The sequence below is a fragment of the Lichenostomus cassidix genome, chromosome 21 (assembly GCF_008360975.1).
Source record: "Lichenostomus cassidix isolate B80296 chromosome 21, HeHo_3.0, whole genome shotgun sequence".
Taxonomy (NCBI): domain Eukaryota; kingdom Metazoa; phylum Chordata; class Aves; order Passeriformes; family Meliphagidae; genus Lichenostomus; species Lichenostomus cassidix.
In genome coordinates this window covers 7,070,619-7,093,588 of record NC_139501.1, presented here as the reverse complement: position 1 = coordinate 7,093,588, position 22,970 = coordinate 7,070,619, and the positions used below count along the sequence as shown (strand labels likewise).

The 22,970-nt window shown below is 50.9% G+C and overlaps 3 protein-coding genes across 3 annotated transcripts in view; 2 read left to right on the top strand and 1 right to left on the bottom strand.

The window, feature by feature from the left end:
- The first annotated feature begins 3,396 nt into the window (after nucleotides 1–3,396).
- LOC146428452 (scale keratin-like) lies at nucleotides 3,397–4,081 on the top strand. Its single transcript, XM_085079862.1, has one exon. The coding sequence runs from the start codon at nucleotides 3,418–3,420 to the stop codon at nucleotides 3,781–3,783; it is 366 nt and encodes a 121-aa protein (XP_084935988.1). The 5' UTR covers nucleotides 3,397–3,417; the 3' UTR covers nucleotides 3,784–4,081.
- A 1,631-nt stretch (nucleotides 4,082–5,712) lies between these two features.
- LOC146428451 (scale keratin-like) lies at nucleotides 5,713–6,083 on the bottom strand. Its single transcript, XM_085080010.1, has one exon. It carries the CDS (start codon nucleotides 6,081–6,083, stop codon nucleotides 5,718–5,720), a length of 366 nt encoding a protein of 121 aa, XP_084936136.1. The 3' UTR covers nucleotides 5,713–5,717.
- A 561-nt stretch (nucleotides 6,084–6,644) lies between these two features.
- LOC146428446 (scale keratin-like) overlaps nucleotides 6,645–22,970 on the top strand; it is a 108,834-nt gene continuing 92,508 nt past the window's right edge. Inside the window, exon 1 of the mRNA XM_085079909.1 lies at nucleotides 6,645–7,056. The gene's annotated coding sequence lies outside the window, so the exon portion shown is untranslated. The remainder of the gene's footprint in view (nucleotides 7,057–22,970) is intronic.

The following is a 22,970-nucleotide window of genomic DNA, read 5'->3' as shown; positions in this document are numbered from 1 at the left end:
GAAGGGCAGCGTGGAGGTTACAGAAGTGAAGAAAATGCTATCAAAGAGAAGGCCGAAGATGGATGGGAAGGGTTTGGTTGGGTGATGGAGAAGGAGGCGAAGAAGGAAAGGGATGGAGAGAAGCAGGAGAATGGGGAGAAGGACAGGAAGAAGAAGGACAAGGACAAGGAAATGGAGAAGGACAAAGAGATGGAGCAGGACAGTGAGATGGAGAGGAAGAGAAGGTGATGGAGAAGGAGAAAGAGGACAAGGACACAGGCAAGGAGACAAAGAAAGACAAGACCATGGACAAGGAGAAGGAGAAGAATAAAGAAGAACAAAGACACGGGCATTGACAAGGAGAACAAAAAAAGGAAACATAAAGAGAAGAAGTGGATGCAGGAAGAAAGAGACGAAGAATGAGATGAAAAACAAGGAGAAGGAGAAACATAAATGGGTAGATAAATCAAGTGACATAGAAAGAGAAATTGGTGGAGAAGGTGAAGGCAAAGGTGGAGGAGAAGGAGATGGAGCAAAGGAGAAGAAGTGAAGGACAAGGACAAGGAGAACAATAAAGTAGGACAAAGAAAATTGCATGGGCAAGGACAAGGAATATTGGAAAATGAAACAGAAGAAGGGGAAGGTGGAAGAAGGAGAATCACATGGACAGCAGGGAGAAGGATAAATATAAATAGGAAGTTAAAGAAAGAAAGAAAAGTAGAAAGACAAATAGGAGAAGGCAAAGGAGAAGATTAAGGGAAGGTGAAGAAGAAGAGAAAGGAGAAGGGGAAGGGGAAGGGGAAGGGGAAGGGGAAGGGAAAGGGAAAGGGAAAGGGAAAGGGAAAGGGCAAAGACAAGGACAATAAAAAAAGGAAACAGAAGGAGAAGAAGAAGGGGAAGGAGAAGGAAGGAGAAGGAGATAAAAACAAGGAGAACGGGACATATACATAGAAAGACAAAGATAGAAAGACAAGTATAAAGAGAAGGATAAGGAGTATGCAAAGAAGGAGAAGGAGAAGGAGAAGGAGAAGGAGAAGGAGAAGGAGAAGGAGAAGGAGAAGGAGAAGGAGAAGGAGAAGGAGAAGGAGAAGGAGAAGGAGAAGGAGAAGGAGAAGGAAGAGGAGGAGGAGGAGGAGGAGGGGGAGAGGGAGAAGGAGAAGGAGAAGGAGAAGGAGAAGGAGAAGGAGAAGGAGAAGGAGCTGACGACAAGGCAATGTAATGTGCAGGGCACAGGGAAAGGGAAGCCTACTGTTTCATTTCAGTTCCAATTACTTCAGTAATGTCATGGAAACAGAAGGTATTGGAGCCCTGGCTCATTTGGCCCTGGGTGGTTTCCAGCCCCAGAGACAACCCCACACTTTCACAGCCTGACTGCAGGTCTGAAACAGCCCCTGATCTCATCTGCTGCAGGCGTTGAGATTCTTGTGTTCCTGCAGAGTCCTTGGAGAACACCTGCTGGACTGTGTGGGGTGGCAGCTGCCAGGGCTGGGGATCTGCCCAAAGGCACCTCTGCCGGACAAGGATGGGGATGAGAGACTGCCCTGAGTGGGCTTGCAGAAACCATGTGCAGGAAGAGGAAGCACTGCAGCCCATGCTGGGCATTGAGACTAAAACCAGAGAGGCAGGAGTTGGATGCAGGATTGTTTTATTTTAATTACAGAAATGAACACACTGGACACAGACACACGTAGCACGGGCAGGGTTTCTCCCCAGGCTTCCAGACATCTGCTCCTTCAGGGTTGTTCCAGGCAGGGGCTGCTGCCAAGAGAAATGAGTGCCCTGAGAGACCATGGTGGAGCCAGAAATGTGGGCACAGGCAGGAGCAATGAGAGTGAGAGATGCAGACTTGGGAGAGGGGTAGGGGAGGAGAAAAGAGAGGAGGAGCAAAGCTGAGGCTGCCAAGAGGCTGCCGGGCTGGTGTTTGTGGCTCTAGCAGGACCCGCAGTTGTCCCAGAGCTTCTTGCTGTAGCGGGGCAAGACGCAAGGGCTGCAGGCGGGAGCAGCGTAGGCTCTGCCAAAGGTGCAGAGGCCCCCCGAGGCCTGGGTGGCGCCGGCACCGTAGAGGCCGCCCAGCCCCAGGGAGACGCCAAAGGCCGGTGCTCCGGAGGAGCCCACCACGGCTTGCTGGGGGAAGGAGCTGAGGATGGGGCCGGGGAAGGTGACCACCACGGGGGGCAGCTGGATCAAGGCTGACGAGTCGGGGCACTGGCGGGTGCACAGCTCATTGCAGCTCTCGGCGATGGGCTGGGGCACAGCCACGCTGGTTTTGGGTGGGCACAGGTCGTAGCAGGACATCTTGGTGTGGGATGAGAGGGTGCTCTGCAAGAGAGGGCAGCGATGTCAGGAGAGCAGCAGAGAGGGCAGTGCCCGAGCCACAGGGGCCGGGGCAGGAGCAGGGAGCTGAGAACAGAAGCTCTCACACACTTACCCTTGTCCCTGAGGAGGAGAAGGTGGCCAGGGCAGTGCTTGGCTGAGTGTGGCCCAGGCAGGGCTTTTATAGCAGTCCCAGCATTGCTCAGCTCCAACCCAGCCAGTCAGCACAGAGGACACTCCCTGATGCTACTGTTGCTCATGATGGTGTCGGTGATGATGATGATCGCGATGGTGACGACGATGATGACAGCAGGGCTGTGCAGCCCATGCCCCTCCCTGAGTAAGCATCCCCCTGGTGCCATCCCAGCACATCTCACTGCCCAAGTGCTCCTGTCCTTCCTGCCACATAAGCAATTTGATAGCAGGGATGTCACCCACTCCAGGGACACCAATGAGGGTTTGGAGCATCTGGGGAAGGAGTGGCAGGAGCCTGCACTGCGCTGGGGATCTGTGCATCACCAGTCAGCCCAGCAGAGCCAGACCCCATCTCCCTCCAGGCACTGCCCAGGGAGCTGTGCCAGGCTGGAACAAAAACCCTGAATATCCTTCCTGACCTCTATGTGGAAAGGAGCAGAGATGTCCACCTGGCCATGGCTGATTCCAGCTCTGCCCCCTTTGTTTGGACATTGAAAGGTGTTCCTGGAGCCCATTCCTGGCTGACATCTGGGCTATGAAGTTCCTCATGAGAGAGGAAAGACAGGAACGCTTGGGAAGAAGGATGTGCTGGGATGGCACCAGGGGGATGCTGACTCAGGGAGCGGAAGGGGGTGCACAGCCCTGGTGTCACACCAGCAGCATCAGCATCAGGGAGTGTCCCCTACGCAGGCTGGCCTGGCTGGAGCTGAGCAATGCTGGGGCTGCTATAAAAGCCCCGCCTGGGCCACACTCGGCCAAGCACTGCCCTGGCCACCTTCTCCTCCTCAGGGACAAGGGTAAGTGTGTGAGAGCTTCTGTTCTCAGCTCCCTGCTCCTGCCCCGGCCCCTGTGGCTCGGGCACTGCCCTCTCTGCTGCTCTCCTGACATCGCTGCCCTCTCTTGCAGAGCACCCTCTCATCCCACACCAAGATGTCCTGCTACGACCTGTGCCCACCCAAAACCAGCGTGGCTGTGCCCCAGCCCATCGCCGAGAGCTGCAAGGAGCTGTGCACCCGCCAGTGCCCCGACTCGTCAGCCTTGATCCAGCCGCCCCCCGTGGTGGTCACCTTCCCCGGCCCCATCCTCAGCTCCTTCCCCCAGCAAGCCGTGGTGGGCTCCTCCGGAGCACCGGCCTTTGGCGGCTCCCTGGGGCTGGGCGGCCTCTACGGTGCCGGCGCCACCCAGGCCTCGGGGGGCCTCTGCACCTTTGGCAGAGCCTACGCTGCTCCCGCCTGCAGCCCTTGCGTCTTGCCCCGCTACAGCAAGAAGCTCTGGGACACCTGCGGGCCCTGCTAGAGCCACAAACACCAGCCCGGCAGCCTCCTGGCAGCCTCAGCTTTGCTCCTCCTCTCTTTTCTCCTTCCCTGCCCCTCTCCCAAAGCTGCATCTCCCCCTCCTTGCTCCTGCCTGTGCCCACATTCCTGACTCCACCATGTTCCCTCAGGGCACTCACTTCTCTTGGCAGCAGCCCCTGCCTGGAACAACCCTGAAGGAGCAGATGTCTGGAAGCCTGGGGAGAAACCCTGCCCGTGCCTCGTGTGTCTGTGTCCAGTGTGTTCTTTTCTGTAATTAAAATAAACAATCCTGCATCCAACTCCTGCCTCTCTCGTTTTACTCCCGATGCCCACCATGGGCTGCGGGTCTTCATCTCCCTGCTCATGATTTCTGCCAGCCCACTCAGGGCAGTCTCTCATCACCATTCCTGCCAAGCAGAGGTTCCTTTGGGCAGATCCCCCAGCCCTGGCAGCTGCCACCCCACACAGTCCAGCAGGTGAGTTCCAAGGACTCTGCCTGAACACAGGAATCTCCTGCCTGCAGCACATGAGACCAGGGGCTGTTTCAGTCCTGAAGTCAGACTGTGAATGTGTGGGGTTGTCCCTGGGGCTGGAAACCATCCTGGGCCAAAGGGGAGCCCTCCCATCCTGGGAGCGCTCGACCATTTTTTGTTTCTATGTCTCTGCTGCGGTCATTGGAACTGACAACAATTGGAGGTGTCTTCTTCCCTTTGTCTTGTACATTACATCACCTTGTCATCAGCTCCTTCATGTTCTAGACCTCCTTCCTGTTCTCCCTTCCGCTTCGTCTTCTCCTTCGCCTTTCCCTAAACCTTCTCCTTTGCCTTCTCCTATTTGTATTTCTCTTTATCTTTCTTCATCTTCCTATTTATATTTCTCCTTTCCTTTTTTTTTCATGTGATCCTCCTTCTCCTTCCTCCTTCCACTTCCCCTTCCACTTCTTTTTCATTTTTCTTATTCTCCTTGTCCTTGCCCATGCACTTGTCTTTGTCCTTCTTTATTGTTCTTGTGTTTTCCATTGTCATTGTCCTTGTCGTTGTCGTTGTCCTTGTCCTTGTCCTTGTCCTTGTCCTTGTGTTTGCCTTCTTCCCCTGCTTTCTCCTTCTCCCTTCACCTTCACCTTTGCCTCTGCCTTCCCCATTGATTTCTATTCCTATGTCTCTTGCTTTATCTTCCTATTTCTCCCCCTTGTTTTCCATCTCGTCCTCTGTCTCCTTCTTCCTCCATTCCACTGCTCCTTCTCTATCACCTTTTTTTAATTCTCCTTTTCTGTGTCCTTGCCTTTGCCCTCATTCTTCTTCTCCATCTCATTGTCCTTCTCTTTGTCCATGTCCGTGTCTTTCTTCAACTCCTTGTCCTTGTCTTTCTTCGTGTCCTCCTTCTCCTTCTCCTTCTCCTTCTCCTTCTCCTTCTCCTTCTCCTTCTCCTTCTCCCGCTCCCTCTCCTTCTCTTTCTCCCGCTCCCTCTCCTTCTCCTTCTCCTTTCCTTCTCCTTCCCCTTCCCCTTCAGCTTCACCTTCGCCTTCTCTCCTTCTCGTCATTGTCCCTCACGTAACCCAACCCCTTCCCATCATTCTTCTGTTTCCACTTCAGCTTTGATAGCGTTTTCTTCTCCTCTTTAATCTCAACTTTGCCCTTCCCTCGTCTGTTTCACCTTCCCCTTGACCTCCCATTTCCATTCCCCGCCTGTCTTACAATGCCCTAATTGCTGGGGTCTTCCTGATTTAGGATAAAATGGGAGGAAGACAAGAATAGGATGCAGGAAGACTTTATTATGAACAAATAGGAGGGGAGACTGGGAGAGAGACAGTGGGCAGGCCAGAGTCAGGCTGGTTGTCAGGGGCTGCAGGAGCCCAGGGCAGGTGGTGCAGAGCTCAACTTCTGCATGCTGGGCTGAGGCGGCCGTGAGTGTTTGGGGTGGGCTGTGTTTGTGGCTCTAGCAGGACCCGCAGGTGTCCCAGAGCTTCTTGCTGTAGCGGGGCAAGACGCAAGGGCTGCAGGCGGGAGCAGCGTAGGCTCTGCCAAAGGTGCAGAGGCCCCCCGAGGCCTGGGTGGCGCCGGCACCGTAGAGGCCGCCCAGCCCCAGGGAGCCGCCAAAGGCCGGTGCTCCGGAGGAGCCCACCACGGCTTGCTGGGGGAAGGAGCTGAGGATGGGGCCGGGGAAGGTGACCACCACGGGGGGCGGCTGGATCAAGGCTGACGAGTCGGGGCACTGGCGGGTGCACAGCTCATTGCAGCTCTCGGCGATGGGCTGGGGCACAGCCACGCTGGTTTTGGGTGGGCACAGGTCGTAGCAGGACATCTTGGTGTAGGATGAGAGGGTGCTCTGCAAGAGAGGGCAGCGATGTCAGGAGAGCAGTGGAGAGCAGTGTCCGAGCCACAGGGGCCGAGGCTGGAGCAGGGAGCTGAGAACAGAAGCTCTCGCACACTTACCCTTGTCCCTGAGGAGGAGAAGGTGGCCAGGGCAGTGCTTGGCCGAGTGTGGCCAAGGCAGGGCTTTTATAGCAGCCCCAGCATTGCTCAGCTCCAGCCAGGCCAATCTGAGCAGGGGACACTCCCTGATGCTGATGCTGCTGGTGTGACACCAGGGCTGTGCAGCCCATGCCCCTCCCTGAGTCAGCATCCCCCATGGTGCTATCGCAGCACATCCTGCTTCCCAAGCGTTCTTGTCCTTCCTGCCAGGTGAGAGACTTGATAGCAGGGATGTCACCCAGTGTGGGGCCCCAGGGACACCTGTGAGGGTTTGGAAGGTCTGGGGCAGGAGTGGTAGGAGCTGTCACCATGGTGTGGATCTGTTCATTGCTGGCCAACCCTGCAGAGTCAGACTCTTGCCTCAAGGCACGGCCCAGGGAGCTCTGCCAGGCTGAGGACAAAGAATCTGTGTGTCCTTCCTGTGCTAGCTGGGACAAGTAGCAGAGATTTTTACCTGGCCATGGCTGATTCCAGCCCTGCCCCACCCTGTTTTCACAATTAGAGGTTTTCCTGGAGCCAATTCCTGGGTGACATCCCTGCTATCAAGTTGCTTATGTGGCAGGAAGGACAGGAACGCTTGGGCAGCAGGATGCACTGGGGTGGCACCTGGGGGATGCTGACTCAGGGAGGGGCAGGGGCTGCACAGCCCTGGTGTCACTGCCAGTGCCATCTGCATCAGGGAGTGTCCCCTGTGCAGATTGGCCTGGCTGGAGCTGAGCAATGCTGGGGCTGCTATAAAAGCCCTGCCTGGGCCACACTCAGCCAAGCACTGCCCTGGCCACCTTCTCTGCCTTTTGAAGGAGGTCTACAGTCTGCCTTCTCTGTTCCAGGCTGGACATTCCCAGCCTTTCCTCACAGGAGACATGTTCCATCTTTCTAACCATCCGTCCTCTCTGAAAGGCAACTTCCATACCCCAAGTTGCCACTGGCTTTTGAACATAATAGAAAATTGGAGAACTTTCATCTTTTCATACTCTTCTTGCCTGAGACAGGGAAGGATTTCCCCCAGCTTTGTAGAACACCTCTGAACTCATCTTTTGCAATTTCATGGTGTGTTATATTCTGATTACCAATGCAGAAGTCACCCTGAATAGTGTCAAAGAACCAGAAACATGACCATGAAAATCTTATCTTGATATAATAAATGTTCACCTTTTCCAGTCAGAACCAGGGGGAAAAGAGCTCTAAGCCCTAAAATGACAAATTTGTGTCCAAAGAATTAGCAGTATTGGCATTTTTTTCAGAGCTAAAATGTTCTCCATTCTCCCAACTGGATGAACAGAGCACTGGAGACCTGGAAGGCTTCAGCTCACAGCTGAAAGCCTTAATGACCTACAGGAAGCTTCTCTTCCCTCTGTGCCTCAGTTTCTCCTCTCACTCTCCCTGTCTCCCTGTCCCTTTACATCCCTGTCTCTCAAACTGGTTTGGATACGTCCATGCAGCACCACCACAGACAGTTCCAGGCTCCTCCAAGGCATCCCCACCCCACAAACAATGAGCAGTGATAGTAATTCCTACAGTCAAACTGCTGCAGCTGTGCATCATTAGCTGCGCCCTGAGAAAAAGAACCTTTTAATCAGTCTGATGTGTCAGCTGTGCCTTCCCTCACTGTCACTGGGGATCTGACAAACACCTCCTTTGTCTTGCTTGATTGGAAACACCATGGCAGGCCCTGTGACTCCTGGTGCTGGGGCAGCAGGGCAGTGTCTCACTAGCTCTCCCATGGTCCATCCCATAACGTTTGAAAATCTACCACCTGCAGAAGGCTTTGTTCCCTAGTTATTCGTTCCCAGATTGTCCCATTCTCTTCAGCTTCTCAGCTGAAGCTTAGTTTGGTATGGGTTTGGTTCTGCAATGGTGTTACTACTCCAGACAGCACCTGAGGAAGTTACCAATCTCTTTATCCTATTTAAAGTTGTCTTTATCATCTAATACTGGAATATTTCTGGTGTCGGTCACACTGTGGATGAATTTCATACATGAGACTTGGTGTAAAAACACCACTGCAAAGAGGCAGGAAAAGCAGGTACTTCGTGCAATCACATAAACTTCTGGTTTCTCCAAACCCCTGTGATTTCAGCCTGCCAGAACCAGTGGGGAAGCAAACCCTGACTGGGCACCAGCACAGGGGGTCAGCAGGCCGTGGGATCTCTGTCACTGGAGGTGGTCAAAGCATGACTGAACAAGACTCGAGCAGCAGGATGGGTCTTTAAAGACCCGCTCAAAATATGGTGTCTTGGTTTGAAAGACAGGTGTCTGCTAAGAGAGGTGGAACCCTCCCTTAGAATAGAGAATGTGACCCCCCTTCCCTCTGAATTATTTTATCTTTGGAATCAAGGGCTTTCAGGCAAAGGTATGGGGAAAGGAACAGCAGTTATATTACTAGTATCTATACCAGAGTAAACAAACAATAACAAGAACAGCAACAACAAACAAAACCAGAAATCTGGTGAAAGATGTCCGTGGGCTGCCGAGCACTTTCCCGTTTGGTGCAATCACGGTCACAACCAGCAGGGGCGCTGTTGAGCTCCCGGCCAGGTGCGATGACTGCCGAGCAGCTGCAGGTGGCGCTGTGGCGCAGGGTCAGGTCGGCTTCACGCAGCTGATGATGGCGAACAGGCTGAGCACCAAGCAGTGCGCAGCAGAGAGCTCGGAGCAGCGAGCAGGGTGGCAGGGGCAGGGGCTGGTTCTCCCGGGCTAGCCAGCGAGGTGGCAGGGACTCTGCAGTCATGGCAGACGCCGTGGCGAGCCGGACCTCTCCGCAGTTGTTGCAAAAGCGCAGCCGGGAAGGCGCATGCTCCCGGCAGGGAAAAGGGGTTGGATCCCGCGCCTTTTCCCCAGCAAAAGCTCACCCAGCCAGGAGGAGAAAGCAGAGCACAGTTAGATGTCCCGCAGTTGCAGCCAGAAGCAAAAGCAGTTGCTTTCCTCCCGGTGTCCCACGAGCAAGTGCTGGTCTCAAGGGCCAGAGTGCCTCCTCCCATTACCCCACCCAGCTACAGCCTTTGTCTCTTACAAAAGAGTTAATGGCTCTGAGCACCTGGACATTAGTTTCCTAGTGACCGGGATGGAAAAAATTCCTACCCTCCCAACCTTCAACATATGGGGTGACCATGAGATCTCCCCAGGTCCTTTCCAATTCAACATTTGTCTATTATTATATGAAATGACAATAGATTGACCGTTTGTCATTATTCCTGTCTCAGGAAATGTCTCTTACACCTGGGAATGATTATTACTATGCAGACAACCTTCAAAAAAAGGCAGGGGGCCCCATATTTACACCATTTCTACAGAAACGTTTCTTGTATATATCTGTCATTTCCTATTTATTCCCTGTGAGGGTGGGGAGGCCCTGGCACAGGTTGCCCAGAGAAGCTGTGGTTGCCCCTGAATCCCTGGAAGTGTCCAAGGCCAGGTAGGACAGGGCTGGGCTTGGAGCAACCTGGGAGAGCGGAAGGTGTCCCTGCCCATGGCAGGGAATGAGATGAGCTCTAAGGGCCCTTCCAAAGAAAACAATTCTGGGATTATTTTTGTTGCTTTGGATTGTTGGGTTTTTCCCTGCAGGAATTCCAAAGGTTGCACAACACCCACCTGGATGGGACACCTGAAAAAATTCAGACTCATTGTGTTTTCATCATTTGCCATGTAAGATGTAGTGCTTCAACATCTCCCCATTTCCAGTGGAGGGAAAAGAAAACACTCATGTACCAGCTCTTCAGTGAATCCTGCTTTTCTCCATGAGTGATGAGAGCACAGAAAATGATATATTTCCTCTTCTCTGAATATTTAGAATATTCTGTTTGCCTAGGTGAACTCACAAGAAAGTGCAGTACCCAGGACATTTTTGTATGTGTGTCCTTCAACTTTTTTAAAACATAAAATGGAGAGTCTTCACCCCCAGAGCTCTGGAAGCCAGAAAGGGACATCAGACTTAGTGACTGCCATGCCTTTTCCTGAGCAGGGATATTCCAGCCCAGAATAGCATCAAGTCATTGGATCTGGAATGCCAACTGGAAAAAAGTCCTCCTTGCTCTTATCCTTTTTCAGATAAAATCTATGTGGTTTGTTGGTTTTGATTTTAAGAGTGATAATTTTTTCCTTATGGAAAAGGACCAAGGAAATCCTTTTGAAAATTATGGACAGTTCAGAGCTTGTTGTAAGAGATAGTTGGACATTTGGTATTTCTTATATTTTAAATTTATGTTTTCCATTGACAATATAATTAACATCGGTTTTAATATTTAATTAAAGACTATAGAAAACAACATTGAGAAAACCCTTTTCTTACCTCTGCTCCTCTGGGGAACAAACTTCCATTGTAGTTCTTTGATTTGTATCTTTTCATTAAATCAGTTATTATGACTTCTTTCCCTCTCTCCTGTACCTATTTATTTTCCTTAAGTCTTTTATGAGGAACCTTCTGAAAAGTGTTTTCAAAATCCAAGGAAATGACATGCACTTGGGTCAGCTTGCTCTCGGATTTTATTAACTTTTCCAGGTTAACAAGACACACTTCTCCCTTCAGCAGCCCTGATGGTTTGACCCAATCAAGCTACTCTGCGTTTATCTAAATGCTGGATTATTTGATTCTTAATTAGACTGTTTCTCTGGGACTGCTGTTCCTGACACCAATAGGCAACTTTCTAATCTTCTCAGTAATTGCTGCTGGTTCAGATACAAGGACTGATGCAAAGTCCACTGGACAAGCAGCCTCAGGAACTGCTTGCAAACCCGTGTGGAAATATCTTTTGGTCCTGGTTAACAGCTCCTCTCACCGCTCCATAGCTTTGGGTTTAATGGCAGAAAGTTTTTTCAAGGTCAGATTCATCTTTTTGAAAAAAAACCACCAAAATTAAAAAAAACCAAACCAGAACAAAAGCAACAAAAATCCCCAAACCAACCAAACAAAAACCCACATAAAAATACCTGAAACAATCAACACAGACCTCCAAAAACCCAGAAAGTTCTGCTTGCAAAGGATAATTACATTTTTTATTATTCTCCCTATGGACTGGGTGGCTCTTTTCCATGTTCTTCTTCCCTTCCGTATACCCAGGTGCACCTTTTGTTTGCAGAAGTCTCTTCCTTGTCCTGTTTCTCAAAGCGTACAAGGGGTTTGGGACTAAATAGCCAAAAAAGCAGACCAAACCCCCTGTACACCCAACCAGTCAGGAAATGGAATATGATTTTTTGTATGTGGTTTTCCCACCTGGAAGGTTTCCTATCTCTGTGCATTTTCTGTCTTCTGGAATCTGCAGAATCATGCACTCACTGATGCTGGAAAAAGCCCTCTAAGATCAAGTCCGTTCCCCCAGTACTGCCATGGTCACCACTAAATGTCCCCAAGGGCAACAGCCACAAATTTTTTTAACCTTCCCAGGGGTGGTGACTCCACCACTGCCCTGGGCAGTCTGTTCCAAAACCTGACCACTCTTTCCACGAGAACATTTTTCCTGTTTTCCAATCTGAACCTCCCCTGGTGCAACCTGAAGCCACTTCCTCTTGTCCTGTCCCTTGTTACCTGGGGTGGGTTCTCTGCCTAAGAAAGGAAATAGGAGCAATGTGTGCAGAATCCAGATGTTCCATGAAACAAAAGATATTTTTCCATTTCCCATTTTCATATTTTCATGCTTAAAGCTGTGGATAAACAGTCTGAAAACATTAAAAAGTAGCAGCTGAAGGTATTATTTTCATAACTCACTGTGTGTGGAGCTGTGCAGGACCAGGCACAATGGGCAGCAGGTGCAGCTGGAACAATTCTGAACCCGCAGCTTTTGGTTGCAAGTTCCAGTTTCTGTCTCAGTTCCAGGTATCCCACATTGCAGGCAGGATTTCCTGGCCACAGGTGTCTGTCTATGACAGGTTGCTTTGCCGGATCAGGGGCTTGCCACCCCTCTGACAGGCTCAGATATTGGTGCTCCTCTCATGATCTCTTGCAAGGAAAATAGCAGAGGGATGTTAGGTAGTGCTGGAAAAGGGTAGGGAATATAGGTTGACCAAGGAGGGGATCAGTACAGGAGAGGGGAGCAGCACGAGAATGTCCAGAGAAGCCATGGCTGCCCTATCCCTGGAAGTGTCCAAGGCCACCTTGGACAGGGCTTGGAGCAACCTGGGATAGTGAAAGATGTCCCCGCCGCTGGCAGGGGGTGGCATGAGATGAACTTCGATGAACCTTCCAACGCAAACCATTCTGGGATTCTGTGACTCAAAGGAGAAGACATTAGGGAAGAAGACAGCCACTATCCTTAGAGCATAAACCCCATTTTTCACTGTGGGACCAGAGGGGATTGGAGCTCTGGGAACCACAGGGATGTGTTCCCCATTTTACACAAAGTGCTGCAACAGCTCCTCTGGCTTTGGACTGAGGCTTTTCATCTTCTGCAATGGGCTGCACAGACAATTCCTTGTGGGGCAGGGAAAGGGAATGTGCTCCAGAATCTCAGGGGGGATGAGGAGATTGTGCACCTCTTTCTCTCATTAGATGGAGGCATTCATTATTCTCAATTTGAAGAAGGTTTGGGGGGTGGGGAGTACACCACTGATGAAGCTGTGCTTTCTCCTAGACCCTCTCACACCTCATGGTGCTCGCGCTTCACTTTACATTCTTTAACTTCTGAATATTTCTCCTCTTTATGAGTGTTTTGTGTTTTCCTGTCTTCTTTCTTTGTGTCCAACACTGGTTTTATTGCTCCTTGAGCATCTTTCTTTGTTCCCTCTCCTTCTCCCCCGTGTTCTGCCTCCCTTCCTGTGGCCGGCCGGCATTGCCTTGATCAGTGAAGTGACAACATGTCACCAACCCCATAAACTGCTGAGCCCCTGACTGGCCAGAGCAGCTCTGGAGCACAGCTGCAGACCAAGGGGAGACCACCCATGGCTCGCATTTGTAAACTGCTTGTCGCAGCTCCTCACTCTCCAGCCTGTGATGCTGCCAAGAGCAATCTCATCTCTTAGGCACCCATCCATTTCCTCTCTTCCCACACCCTCAAGGTATCTGAGTCAAACCACCCCCCTCCATCCTGCCCCATCTGTCTGTCCCACATTCTGCTTTCCTCAGGGCCCATCTTTTCTTTCCAGCAACAGTAGCTTCTGCTGCTTGAGTCCCCACCTCCCAGGGACTTGGGCTGAACTATTGAAAAAGAAAAGCTGTAAATAACAGGAGGAGGGGGCAATACCTGACATCCTCTGAGAAGGAGACACTTAAGGGAACAGAAAATTGATAAAGGGGTTTATGGCCCTCAGTGAAAATCCACAGCTGCAATCAATAGAGCAAAGAATGTTTTCGAGAACATTAGAAACCAAAATTCTGGTAATGACACAGATCCAGTGCAAGGTGAGAATTGCTCAATAAGGATGAGCAATAAGGGGAGGGGGTGTGTGTGGGGGTGTGTGTGTGTGTGGGCGTGCGCAGGTTTTATTCTGTGTTTCAGAGAAAAACAAGTTCAAAACCACTATGTCATTGATGAGATTACTGTTGGCAAATGGGATTGTGTGTCTCTAATAGAGGGTTCTTAGAGAACAGATTTTGAACGAATTGCTGTGCTGGTAGAAAAGCTTCAAGCATGTGATCTTACTGGAATCTTCATAACATTAGATTTTGGCCAGGTTGGGCAGGGCTTGGAGCAAGCTGGGACAGGGGGAGGTGTCCCTGCCCATGGCAGGGGGTGGAACTGGCTGAGCTTTGATGTCCCTTCCAACCCAAACCAGTCTGAGATTCTATTAAACCAAGAAAACATTTCAATGTCACTTTCTGCAAAAAAAGATGTATAGGAGTTTCTGCTGGACAGCCATGTGGTCAGTTCTGGGACCAGAGAACTGAAGGCAAGCTGGGTGTTACAGCTCAGACCTGTGGTGGGTGAACAACTGGCTCAAATGGTAATTAATTAGCAGTCACAGGCAGAAAGGAGCAAATAACATTTGACAAAGTCTGGTGAAAATTATTTTTGTGTAGGTAGACTTACACCTCTGGCAAGTGTGCGCTGGTCCCAGCAAGCAGCCAAACTGCTGCCCAGCTGCTCACTCACTGCTCCCTGCAGCAGGATGGGAGAGGATTTGGAAGATCAAGAACGAGAAGACTCTTGGGTTGAGACAAAGATGGAAGACCTCTTACCAAATATCATAGAAATCATCCTAGAAATCATCCTAGAAATCATAGAATGGTTTGGATTGGAAGGGACCTCAAAGACCGTTGAGCAGGGATGGCTCCCACTAGATCGAGTTGTTCAGGGCCCCATTGTTGTGAACTAAACAGACTCAACTTGGGGAAATTAATTTAGTACCAAATCATATTTATGAACCTAAAAAATTCTGTATTTTTAATATTTTATATTATTGATTCAGGTAGTGGGAATCAGAAAGACAATTAGTAACCCACACAGGCAAATTACCTTTCGTCCCTCCTTTCCTTGGCTGACCTCATTCGAATTCCTCTTCTGCTGCTTTTTTTGTCCCCAGAGGTCACAGCCAAGCCCAAGAACAGGCAGTGCATGACAGGATTGCAGTCAGGACATAGAGGCTCCTTTCTCTCTAATGCTCTTCCTCTTTTATGGCCTGGGTCGTCCAGAGGCTGTACTTCCTGCCAGGATATCCATCTGCTCTGGGGCAGGTCCTACATGGACTGCAGGGAACACTTGCTTTGCAATGGAGCTCTCCCTGTCAAAACCTTGCCACAAACACCTGTAGATACCTGTTCAAAGGGGGTCTGTCTTTTGAAACAGTGGTTTGGGATCTGAGTGGGGAAAAGAGGTTTCTTTTTATGTTTCTGCAATGCTGCCTTGAGGGCACAGAGAAACAAAAAGGTGCTCTTACGTTCATTTGATTTGGCCCAATTCACAAATTATCCCACATCCAGTCTAAATCTGTTTTGATTTCCTGGTGCTAGAACCATCCATCAGTGCAGGCAAGTCTTGTCCACTGTTATTAATGTTTAACTCCTGCTTCCTCCATGCTCATCCTTCATCATGACAATGTTCTTCTGGCTAAACTCACGATGGACTCCTGCTCTGCGGCATTCAGCACTTCCCAAACTGAGGAGCAGCAGCCCAGTCTCAGGGATGGAATTTGCAGTGCTGAGCTGGGGGAACCTGCACACACTAGAGTAAAAATGGAATGACCAGACTGAGAGAGCAGCAGCTGTGACAAGGATGATGCTGAGCACAGGGATGTCCACGGCCCTGTGCTGGAGATGACAATGACACAGGTTGTGTGGAGTTTCTTCCACATGAGTTCACGTGTCTATCCAAGAGCAGCACTTAGGCAACTTGTGAAATTGGGATTTGGAGCATGAAACTTATTCCTATGTTTAGACACTTAGACCTCTGTCTTCTTATAAAACACGTACGGCTCCTCCTGTTGTATCCTGCAATGAGAGCATCTGCCTGAGAGACAAAGGGCAAATCCTACATCCCTGCTGGGATCTGGAGGGATCACTGCAATAATTGGGGAAGGGGGAACAGAAATGCCTTCCCCCACCACCCTCACTGACTGTGAGCATTCGAAATTGGAAAAGGAGCATCAATACATTTTTTGTGTATTTTGAAACTGAGACTAAAACCGACAGGTGTGGAACAAGCAGGAAGGAAATATCTTATGTGGGACTTGCTGGAAAAAACCTGTGCCTTGAGGTTCTGCTCTGACTGTTTAGGTGTTTTACATCTGAAATTTACTGGATAAGGGAAGAAAAACCAACATCCAAAGGGCAGAGACTTGACAACAGATCTGTAGTATGAGATGAGCTTGTCTCAGTTCTGTGCTGTAGGGTGAGAGCAAGACACGTTCTGCATTTCCAGATGTGTGCCCAGCAGCACCAGCTGCCCAGTTTGGGTCCAGGGAAGCTGTGAGTGGAGAATGTGCCATAGGATCTCTGTGTGTGACTGCTCACATGTCCAGAGCTGGGATCTGCTGCAGCTCAAAGTGACCCTAGACCATGTGTAGTGAATGCAACCAGGGCTTCAGGGAGCCAACACCTGAACCCTCTCCTCCAACACCAACACCCTCCTCTCCTCCAGGAGTGAAGGAGAAACATAAACATGGTAAGTACATTAAAGTATCATTTCAGCTCTTAGAGAGTGTCCAAAGGAGGCCATGAGGATGGGGTAGGGTCTGGAAGGGAAGCCTTGTAGGAGCAGCTGAGAGAACTTGGTTTGTTCAGCTGGAGGAGTCTGAGGGGAGACTCATCACAGTTACAACTTCCTTGTGAGGGGAAGAGGAGGGGCAGGCACTGCTCTCTGCTTTGGTGACAGTGACAGGACTGAGGGAATGGCTGGAGCTGTGTCAGGGGAGGGTTAGGTTGGATTTCAGGAAAAGGGTCTTCCCCCAGAGGGTGCTGGGGCAGCCTCCCCAGGGTATGATCAAAGCCCTGAGGCTGCCACAGCTCCAGGAGCATTTGGACAATGCTGTGAGGCATAGGGAGGGATTGTTGGGGTGTCCTGTGCAGGGCCAGGGGTTGGACTCAATGATCCTTGGGAATCCCCTCCAGCTCAGGATATTCTGCAATTCTATCACCTCCTGCTAACAGATGAAAATGCCTGTGCTCAGCTGTTTTCAGAAAGGTTTATCCTAAAGGTTAATCTTGAGCTAGGTCTTGACATGAATGTCAAATAGAACACTGTGGTTGGCTTTTGAACTTCCCTACCTCTCCCCATGCCACAGTGTGGAATAACAATAGAAACTGCCTGCTTTCATGTGGAAAGAGGTACCTTTGTGTTCTCTGAAGCACCTCTGCCCAGAAATAAACACCATCAGAGTCAGCAGCCCCAGTCCCAGCTCCAACTCCAACCCCAGCCCCTGTCCCACTACCAGTCCCAGCCTCAGCCCCAGTCCCAACTCCAGCTTCAACCATAGCCCCAGCCCCAGTCCCAGCTCCAGACCCCCAGACCAAGCTCCAGCCCAAGCCCCAGTCCCAGCTCCAGCTCCAGTTCCAGCAGTCCCTGCCCCAGTCCCAGTAGTCCCAGTCCCAATCCCAGCCCCAGTTCCAGACCGAGCCCCAGTACCAACTCCAGCCCCAGCCTCAGCCCCAGCAGAAACCCAAATCCTGGCACCAGCCCCAGAAGCAGAACCAGAACCAGTCCCAACTCCATCCCAGTCCCATCCCCAGCCCCATCGCTCTCTCTCTATCCTGGTTTGCTGTAAAGGCTCCTCGGAGGCACTGCCTCAGCGCCGTGACTTTATGAATGTGACACATCACTCAATATCGTCGACCATAAGCCACTCTGTTGCCATGGCAACTGCATCCTTAGCCCAATTCCTGGGGCTCCTCAGGCCTGTTTGATATTCACCTTGACACCTTCGCAGAGGCCTTGGGGAGCGCATTAAGGGTGAGAACCCCTCACACTCCTTGGCCAAGGTAACTCCTCCCCAGCCGTGCCCATGGTCCCAGTGCAGAAGAGGGGCTCCCACCCCTGACTCCCATCCATCCTGCCCTTCCCTCTCTCCTTGCATGGCTGATGAGCTGCAAAGCCAAACCTGGGAAGAGCCTGGGCTCCTCTCTAATTGGAAATGCTGAATTCTCAGAGCTCTGCCCAGGCAGGTGGGATTAGGAAGGGGTGTGGAATATTAGGCCCAGCCAGCATGATTTCCCTGTGTTTCTGAGCCCTGTATGTGACTGGCTCTCCTTACTTGAAGCATTCCTTCTTTCTTGTCCAATTATTCTTTTTTCCCTCTTATTCTCAGCCAGGCATTAAATTTTCTGATTCGCCCTCCCTCCCAGAGAATTTTCCTGGTAACTTTTCCTTACACCTTCTTTCACTCTGCTCCTGTGTGTGTCTCTCCACTGGCTGATCCATTGTCCACACTGTCCCAGTTCCCTAACTCCTGCCAGCTTATGGGACTTGCATTTCCATACACTGCTGCTGGATCCTGTCCCTGGCTCCTTACACCCATCACAGAAGGATCATAGGGCATCATAAGGGTAAAAAATGAATTTTAATATCAGGCAAGATGCTCAGTCAGGCAAATTGTGGCTGTCCTGTGCAGGGCCAGGAGCTGGACTCAATGATCCTTGTGAGTCCCTTACTGCTCAGGATATTCCAAATTTGATTATTCTAAATTTTCAGGAGACATGCTCAGTGTGAATGATGAATAAATTTGTTTCCAGCCTTTCCCAACAGCTATTACTGATGGCACCTGTGTCCTTCTGCCCTATCTCATCATGCCAGGTGTCTCTCCAGCACCCCTTCCTATGGATAATTTGGGTTTCCTAATGCTGTGCCCCCACTGGAGATTTCCAGATGTCTGCTTCAAAAACCAGTTCCAGAGTGAGTGAGTGCCAGAGTTTTGCTGTAAGGCAGAGACACTGGAAAGAGGATGACTTTGTGTTGTTAGGAATGTCTTCTTTTCTTAGTGGTGGCCCTGGTAGTGCTGGGATAATGGTTGGACTTAAGGGTCTTAGAGGGCTTTCCAGCTTAATGATTCTGTGATTCTGTGAAAGATCTCATCTGATTTCCTCTTTCCTCTTCACTTGGTACTTGATTGATAAGATGCCTCCACAGAAAGGCTCTAAACCACACAGCAGGTGTCAGGAAGCTACAGCAGGGGAGTAGGTTGGATATTAGAGAAAATTTTGTCCTGGAAAGGGTGGTCAGGCATTGGCACAGGCTGACCAGGGCAGTGGGGAAGTGTTCAAAAACATGTGGATGTGGCACCTGGGGACATGGTTTAGTGATGGCCTTGGCAGTGCTGGGGGAATGGTTGGACTCGACGATCTTAAAGGACTTTACCCACTTTAACAATTCCATCATTTTGTGAAAGGCAGGGGACTTTCTGTTCCCAGATTTAGAGCAGAGCACTGATGCCAAACAACACTTTTGATTATACCTTGTTTGGAGACTTGGAGTCCTGTGTGCCAAGCAGCCACTCCTTGTTATCTCCTGGAGCAGAAGTTGTTATCCCACTTGTTCCTCAGCATGGAGGAAATTGGGAAACTGATGCAGATTACCGTAAGGATAGCACAAAACAGCTCTGTGTTGTCCCCACTGCTGTGGAGGAGCTGGCTCAGGTGGGGGACCACGGATGGAGGGCAGAGGGTGTTTGGTGATTCCCAAGTGCTCCCTCATGCTCTGGGCTGGTGCTGGGAGAGGAACAATTGAAGCTCAGCACCGAAGAGATGGGGCTGCCCTGAGCTGGCCTCGCAGCCAGTCCTTCTGTCTCCTCCTGTGATGTTTGGGCTGCTGCAAAGGTTTGCAGTTTGCTGGGAAATAATCAAGGCAATCTTTTTGATAGGAAATGCTATTTGAGAATTTGAGCACAAAAATCCCATGCTTTTGATGGTGCTCTCCCCAGGAAGGTGTCCAAGGGCAGGAGAGCCTCCTCTGCTCTGTGGCTGTGTCTGCTGAACCAGCAGGGGAGGCTTGGCTGGAGCCTGCTTTCCAGCTCTGGAGAAGGGAATTATACATGAGCTTCCCTCACAGCAGCCCCCTCCACCCTCCCATCCTGCTGCCAGCCCACTGCTGTTTCCTCTTCTTTCTGCTTCTGAAAGGTAGCGAGCCATGCTGGATTTTACTCATGTTTCATCCATCCCAGGACTGTGTTCCTGTATCCCCCTGCACAGAGGGACTGTGAATTCCCAGCCTGCCAGCAAATCACTTACAAGGGAGCTCTGCACCACCCCCCTCAGGACACCCTCCTTGTAGCTGGGGCACTGTCCTCAGGAAGCACAGCTCTGGGTTTTGGGATCACAAGCAGCTTTTTGGTGGTTTTTCCCATACTCTGCCCATTGAGCTTTTCTACAGGGCACTGGGTGTTGTTCCCACTTCCAGCTAAACTTAAGTGCGGCACAGAGCCAAGCCCTGGCACCGGAAAGCTCCAGCTTCAGGGGGATGTCATAAATCCAGGCAGACAAGAATTTAAGCCATGTCTGTGCTTTACAACTGGCAGGTTGTGCTACCCCCATGCTCCCTACATGGCTACTGTGACTCTCATCCCACACAACTCACTTTCCTGGATCATAGAAGCATGGAATCATGGAATGGTTTGGATTGGAAGAGACCTTAACATTGATTTTGTTCTACCCCCTTCCATGACCAGGGACAGCTTCCACTCTCCCAGGTTGCTCCAAGCCCCATCCAGCCTGGCCTTGGACACTTCCAGGGATCCATGGGCAGCCACAGCTTCTGTGGGCAACCTGTGCCAGGGCCTCACATGGAACAATTCCTTCCCAATATCTCATCTATCCCTGCCCTCTGGCAGTGGAAAGCCATTCCCCCTTGTCCTGTCACTGCAAGCCCTTGTCCCAAGTTCTTCTCCAGCTTTCTTGTCCCTTCAGGGACCTTGAGGACAAGAAAGTGCCTGTCCTTGTTCTGTGCTGTCCATGGCAGCCTGGGCATGGACTCTGGCACTCAGCCCTTGCAGGGATCAGCCTGAGGAAACCCTTTGCTGACAATTGCATGGACTCTCTAAACTGCACCCGCAGCAGGAGAGCACCTGGGAACAGCAACAGCCGTGGGACTACAACAGCCACAGGCAGGAATGGGGAAATCAGTGTTTGGCTTACCCCTTGGAGAAGGGAAGGCCTGGGTGGGCTGGGAAATTCCTGCTGAACCCTTCTCCCATGGTTCATTACTTTTGAAATACTTTGTGTACCTCTGAGAACATTTGATCTCCTCTGATATGAACAGGTTATCAGGAGACAGTGTTGGGTTTTGGGGTGGGTGTTGAGCAGGACAGGGAAGCAGGCTGTGAACACTGTGGTGTCTCTGCTGCCGGGACCGGTTTAGGCTGTGATGAGATGTGAGATTGGGATATGCTGTCGCTGGGCTTGATCCCCATCCAAGACAAGTTTTGAGCAATTGCTCAAGGGCATATTTGAGCAAACAGAGCGAGTCTGGATTCAGGCCAGTCTCTGGGGCTGGATTTGGAAAGCCACAGGCTGTGCTCCTGCAGGTGGGAACACCAGGATGCTGGAGGCAGTCTGTGATGAGCATAGGAGGGGATAACACCCTCCCCACCCCCTGCAAGCTGCTAGACATTGCTCTGCTCTCACACCACATCCAGCAATGCCTCAAAGGCTTGGAGAGATTTGATTTTAAACCCAAACCCTTCAGACAGACTCTTAGGATGCCCACTCCGGTAACTGCTCACCCCTGAATTCCCACCAGCTGCTTTCATGTGTGCAGACACAAAAACTGACCCAAGGTGGCACAAAAAGACAGAGAATTCTTGTCATTTCCCCTTCCAACCTTTGCTCTTTGCTCCATCTGCTCCCTCTGCAGGGCTGCATTCCTACAAAGATTTGACTCTTGGAACCAGAGGAAGACATGGATGTTCTTCCCAGCATGGCCTCTCCTATGAAGTGGGAAAACAGGGTCAGGCAAAGGTGTGGTGTAGGTGTGGGCAGAACTGCATGATATGGCAGTTCCTGCTGGCACAGGAACCTTAGCAGGAAGAGCTGGGAGAGTTCAGGAGAGGAATGCACACAGGACATCTTGTAGGAAACAGGGAATCATGTTCCCAGGGGGTGATCACCTGGTGCCTTCCTTTGGCTGAGCTTGTAGGAGAAATGACCAAGACTGGTGCAATCCTTCCTTCCACTCCTGCCAGCCCAGGGTTGTGCACCTGCAATGAACCAGGAGCTCTGGAGCAGTGCTGTGTCACACCTCCAGCCAGGTACACTCAGGGTGACAGATGGTGGAGAAAGAGCTGTGAGGAAGAGCTTGGAAGGTGCATCTGCAGAGGCTGAGGAGTGCAGTCTGCCCCAAATGTTTGCTTTGACTTTCTGGGAGTCACAGAAAGGGGGAAAAACCCTCTGGGGACTTTTAACCTCGTGATCCATCATCTCCAGGGCTAATTTCAAAGTCAAAGCAGAGCCCAGAGAAGCTGTGGCTGCCGCATCCCTGGAGGTGTCCAAGGCCAGGCTGGACGGGACTTAGAGCAACCTGGGATAGGGGATGCCATGGGAAGTGGGTTGCAACCAGGTGGCCTTTAGGATCCCTTCCAACCTTCCAACCCAAACTCTTTCTATGATTCTGTGATTTCTCATGACCTTGTCCTGTTGAGTTTTGTAAATCCCCAGGGCCAGAGATTTTTGACCACAGTTTTGCCACAGACCTTCCCCAACCAGGCCGAGCAGCACCAGTTTCCTCCCACACCACACGCTCAATACCTTCAGATGTTTCTGTCACCCTCCACTGGACTTAGCAGGGTTTTCTGTCCTCCCCCTTGTACCAGAGTGTCCTCAAACTGCTCACAGTTCTCCAGACACAGCCCCAGGAGTGCTGAGCAGGTGGGAATGACCCCATCCCTCCAGCTGTGACACAGCTGGGGCTGTGCTACCCTTTAGGGGGGCAGGGGAAGGGGCAGCTTTGGGGCACATACATCTATTTTTGTGATCTGCACTGGTGCAGGTGAGGATACCTGTCCAGTCCATCGGCATTCCCAGTGCATCTGCCACCCAGGAGACATCCCTTGGGAGGGCTGTCACAGGAGCAGGACTGACAGTCACAGGAGAAGACTGGAGGACATCGCCCAGAAGCAAAATAATGATCTGAAGATCAGATCACTCTCTGTAAAATTTTGGAGGACTCAGACTACCTGGGGAGAAGATGTTTTAAGCAATTGGATGGTAGTGGTGCAAGGAAAGATAGAAATGGATTCACAGGCTAAGTTTAGACTGGAAACTTGAGTTGGTGGAAGGTGCAATGGTAGTAACACCCTAGAGAAAACCTCCACTTTCATGTCAGGAGGGAGGAAAATTCTGAAGAGGTAAAAAAAGGATGGAAAATTCCAA